The sequence below is a fragment of the Dysidea avara genome, chromosome 8 (assembly GCF_963678975.1).
Source record: "Dysidea avara chromosome 8, odDysAvar1.4, whole genome shotgun sequence".
Taxonomy (NCBI): domain Eukaryota; kingdom Metazoa; phylum Porifera; class Demospongiae; order Dictyoceratida; family Dysideidae; genus Dysidea; species Dysidea avara.
Window position 1 is genome coordinate 31,352,495 of NC_089279.1, and position 5,519 is coordinate 31,358,013.

Below are 5,519 nucleotides of genomic sequence, written 5' to 3' on the forward strand. Positions count from 1 at the left end.
AAATCATGTGTGGTTTGGCTCCATTACAAGTTTAGTAAAAGAGCTGTACTTTATGGCTTCCCATACAAGAACTCCTGTAGTCCAGCGCAGATAGATCTGAGCCCTCAAAATCATTCAATAACTCATGATCGTGGACCATATGTAGTTACATTACAGGTGCAATCTCATGTTGAAAAAGAGGTTGCTTTAAATTAAATAACTTGCATTATAATTATTTTTAATTGCAATTTCCCTAGAGAAACCTTTGCTATCATTTTTCTCACATTCATAGCTTCAAGGGTCTTTTCAACATACATCAATATCCCCTACCACATTACAGTACTGTAATTACATAATAAATACCAGCTTCAAATTAAAATGCATATATAGTATGTATCTTTGTCAACATGTTCCTTTTGTTGGCTTAACTTTTTAGATTACTATATTAAGAATCCATCTAACTTGCTTTTCTCACAATACTTGTAGTTAGACATTAGTTTTAATCCACTTAATGTTTTCCATTATAGTATACAATCAATTACAGAATGAATTTACATTATCAACACACTGAACCACCTGAACAACACACAACAAAAATATACACAATACACTATGATATAATTCAACAAACATAACACACTGATACAGGAAAAACACTACACACAAAATGATTACAGTATTATAAATAAGAAGTGGTATTATTAACATAATAATATTTACGTTCACTGTTTATGGTGATAACTAAGTTTATAAATTTGTTGTCCGTTTTCTTTTTAAATTACTGATTGGGAGGTCCTGCTAGACTTTGGCTTTGTTTCTTTCCGGAGTCCGTTGTGTAGTAACAAAATGAGGTCATGGCTTCATCAGACGACATGCTTCTCTGGAAACCATAGGGAAAAGCCGATGGAGGTGTGGCTCTTTGAAGACCAACAGAACAATGAGGACACATACCCGCACATCCGGGGGAACCACGTTGCGAAAACACAATAGGCTGTGTGCTCATCATGGAATTGGGTATGGAGATTGGAGTAGTCTGTGGTGGACAAATAAATACATTCCCGGTACCAGCCGGTTGTGGTTGGTGTGAATGTCTCTGTTGAGATATGTGTATGCCAGGGTGGGCATGGCAGATGGTCTGGTGATCCACACCTGCAGGTACTTCCCCATAACCACGATTCAGTGTGCTATAAAAGGAGTGATTAGTAGGTGAACCCATAGAAGTTGAATCGTGATGCAATGGATGCTTCGGACTTGTCAGTGCCTGAGGGCTTGTTCCTTCAATTGCCAACTAAAAGGAAAATTTAAAAACATACCGTCAGCACAGCGACAGGTTTTATGAATGTACTGTCTACCAAATACAATACACACAACCACATAAGGATTCTATTTTAGAATCAGTATTATAAAACTAAATATACTATAATCATCATTATTAAAAGACCATTTTCACACAGTGAAGCCTCACTATAGTGGCTGCCTCTTTAGTAAAACCACCTCATTATAGTGACTATGTCAATCTAGAGCTAAGTTGTATATCATGACCTCATTAATAAGACCACCTCATTACAGGCCAACATGTACTTTATGACTTCATTAATAAGACCACATCATTTAGACAGTGGAATCTCTCCTAACAAGCCCTCACAATTATAGACACAATAGAAGACACCTCATAATAAGACAAAGATTTTGGTCACAATGATTTTGGTCACAATGATTTTGGTCTGGCCAATAAAGTGTCCATTATGGTGGCCTTAGTAATGAGGTTTCACTGTATATATTTAAAGTCACAGGAAGAACAGATATCTGATACATGTCATAGAAGTTTAGTGGGACATATGCAACATGACAACACTTGGAGGACTTCGCGGATAAACAATACACCCTATGGCTTCTCATAAGTGGTGTGATCATGTCATGGTTCACATGTGGTGACTATGGACTGCCTAACAAACCACAACTATGTTGTTTACATGCTCAATGCTTCCTTACTGGTTGAGACTTCTTGTGCTGTTGGGCTAGTCTGTGCACCTGGTAGTATATTGCCTTACTGTGGTCAGTGTAGAAAAAGAAAGTCCCCTCACCAGTATAACAGCCCCTGTGGACACACATAAATATATTAGCATAACACATTGCACACATTATATTATGTAACATTGAATCACAGACTTGAGGCAAAGAAGACTTACAGAAAGACTGACAGAATTCCTACAGTAACAGTAGTCAGACAAAGCCAGCCCCTTCAACCCCAAACACATTCCACACTCTTCCTAGTACAAACTAGTGCTCAACAGCCTGAAGAATTAAGGCCAGCCTCAGACATTGTCTACATATGCAATCCCACTAGAGAGTGAAACACCTGTCTAAATGAATACTTAGTCAGTCAAGCAGATCTGAACAAAAACTATCAACGCCACACAGAAGCAGCATTAGTAGTATCAACAACTAGTACTGATAGAGCAAACACACACGATCTTGTGTATACTCTGATTCTATCGACCATTATCTCTAGTCAAAATCATTAACAAACAATCTCTAGGGTAGATACTGTGAGAGATACATAAACATCTTTTAGCCATACAAAAATTATGTAATTAGACAAAGCCAAAAGCATGCATAATCCTAGTACGCTTCTGTATACACTTTTATTAAGGTTTGTAATAAACACTCACAAAATGTTATTTACCTGCCAGCATCAATACTGAAGCACCAGTTGCTCAATCCATATCTGCGCAGTGATCTTATTGGCCATGAAACAAGTTGCTGATCTGCATAACAAAAGACATCACACCACTGTGCACACAAGACCACCCACTGAACCACACAGCACATGCCAAACACACACCTCAACCCACAATCATTATAAGAACAATGTCTACCAATAAGCACATCCACAAACCTGACCCTAAACTTTTTAACACATTAGCTGGACACAAAGCAAGTACCTACATCCCAAATGCATACACCATATGCTTTAATGGTATAGCACAAATGCTAATGAATGACACGTACTATACGACATCACGTTGTGAATTTTACTTTTACATCTCCAATACCATATCATCACATTAATACATATTTCCTGCTGGCTGCTGGTAAGAAACTTTAGTCGATCAAAGACATTACGAGGAAAGCTATGAAAAATTTAATAATGCTGTAACCAAAATGTGGCCACAGTTTACAAGCTAAGATAGTTGTGGTTTCCATGTCACCTAAACACAGACACTTTGACACACTAAATGAAGCCATTATCCCACGACACTTTCCATTTAGCCCACTCCCGCACTATCATAAAACACACTAGGTACAAATTAGACAGTATTAAAGTTTCAATATGGTTTAGGTAAGGTAATACGACTGTTTCTATGCCCACCCAACACACACATGTACGTACATTAAGTTAACGGTCTTTATAATGACAACATGAAATGCGCCCAGCGAGAAAGATTATGTTACATAAACAATAGGAAAGAAACCATGTTAATATGCTACTAGTATCAACTGTCTATTGTCCCAAAATAAAGGAGGAATTAACAGAGCATGTAAACAACACAGAATAAAGTACTGTGCTCAAGTTAAGTTACATGTTATAGAGTTGTCAATGTTTAAACAACGTTCTATGACATCAAAGAATTATCTCAACACATCAAAAGGTTTAAAATTTCTATGAAATACTAAACCTAATATGACCATATTGAGCATATAAACAAAGAATGCTTGTAATCATTTGCTTTGATGTAATTTGTATTTACACAAATTTCTCAATTCCTTTACTTACCAGAATTAACTGAGTACAAAGTGATTGAGTCCTCGGACACAACAAGATCGCATGAGCCACCCATCTGTAGCTTCTCTGATTCTTTTAGCTTAACGGGATACCTTGTTCCTAATAAGGATAAGAAACTTGTCACCTTCAAGTTTATCAAAACACATTAACCAGTCAAGCATGTTCGTAGCATGCAGGTCACGTTGGCTATATAAGATTAGTTAAAAGCTTTTACATTTTGTTACACTAAACTGTAAAGCTCTACAAATTCCAAGTAATATATTGCTCACTCATAGCTCCTATACACATCACTGAAAGTGCTTATGTCACATTTAGGAACTAAATCTACTTATGGAGTGGTTCTCAGAATGACTAAATGGCTTTAGATACACTAAGCAGGAAACGTGTGTTGAAGAAGACTCACTCAGTTCACTTGCTTCTTCTGTTGCTGGTGACTGATCAAAACTTACTGTTGATGCGCTACCAACCATCTCCGGCGATGAATCTGATGAATTTGTTGATGGTGAAGGAAATGCTCCAGTTGAGTCACCCGACACTTGACGCTTAACAGGATGTCCATTGTTTGAAACTGAAATAGGTTGGGAAGAGATTTGAATTGCCATTGGACGTGGATGCATGTGAGGGGGCGGTGACTGAACAAACTGCCCACTTGTTGTAACAACACCTAATGAGAAGTAAAGAATCTAATTTTCTCTCAGAATACAAACAAAGTGACAATTCCAGGAATGGAACAAACAAAAGCAAATACAGGAACAAACAAGCAAATGAGGGGGAAAACCAACAAAGAATTTGATAAACTTTCTGACCTGTTATATGTGAAGGAGATTGGGGTGGTACATCTCCACGTAAAGGAGACATGACCATTGGTGAATGTTGAGCATTTGGATAAGGAACGCCAACTAGTTCTGGCTGCCTTTCTTTACGATATGACTTTAACTTCCTCATTATTTCAACCCACTCATCTGCTTCAGCATCAGAATTTGCTGTCAGCTTGTGCCCAACTCCTGGACAAAGAATTTCAAATGTCTGTTTCTTGTCCATAGTTCGTTGCACTTCGACAACTTCTTCCATCAATATTGAGCCTTTTGACTGTTCCCCTTTAGAAGCTGCTTTCTCATCTTTGTAAAAATCCAGTCGACACAGTCCTGCCTCTTTTCTCAACACAAACCATCTACGCCTGTCCTGTAACAATAGCCAAAACACTAAATCATTATTGATTTATTGTCATAGCTGAATACAGTGTTAATGACATTACACATAGCGCGCGTATGGGTGTAGTTCTACACGTCTAACGGATTATTTCAAATGCTTATCGCCACCTTATTCAAACAGACATAGGGCGCTAACGCATTGCAGTTTAGACAAGGAGCTATCACGAGGTGTTTTCTCAAGTGGGTGTAAGTTTACTTCTAAGCTACTTGCTAGCAAAACAACTAACATAGATAACTTACTAAAAAGCCGCCTTTTCCTGTTAGGTATCCTCTTTTAATAATGAGATCTTGCTCTTGGCTGCTTGACATGGTTTAAAGGCGGGAATATTGTATTTTCGTCGCTGCTATCAACTACGAGAAACACCCTTCATAGATTTGCAAAGAAAACAGTACGACGTTTGTCCAATCAGGAATTCAACCTGCTTATAACCTCTGCTCGCACAAACCGTGTCCTTCTAAATGATGATTTCTCCAGGGACCAACTTTATTTATTAGTGGGTTTTCATCATAATTAGCCGCGCGCCCGCGTAATTTAAAGGCGG

The 5,519-nt window shown here is 37.9% G+C and overlaps 1 protein-coding gene across 1 annotated transcript; it reads right to left on the minus strand.

Annotated features, from left to right (window-relative positions):
- Window positions 1–459: 459 nt before the first annotated feature.
- On the minus strand, window positions 460–5,468 carry LOC136263309 (uncharacterized). Its single transcript, XM_066057818.1, has 7 exons — window positions 5,218–5,468; window positions 4,573–4,948; window positions 4,170–4,430; window positions 3,758–3,865; window positions 2,666–2,747; window positions 1,972–2,077; window positions 460–1,267 (listed from the first exon to the last, which is right to left on the minus strand). Exons 1-7 carry the CDS (start codon window positions 5,284–5,286, stop codon window positions 758–760), a joined length of 1,512 nt encoding a protein of 503 aa, XP_065913890.1. The 5' UTR covers window positions 5,287–5,468; the 3' UTR covers window positions 460–757.
- Window positions 5,469–5,519: the final 51 nt, after the last annotated feature.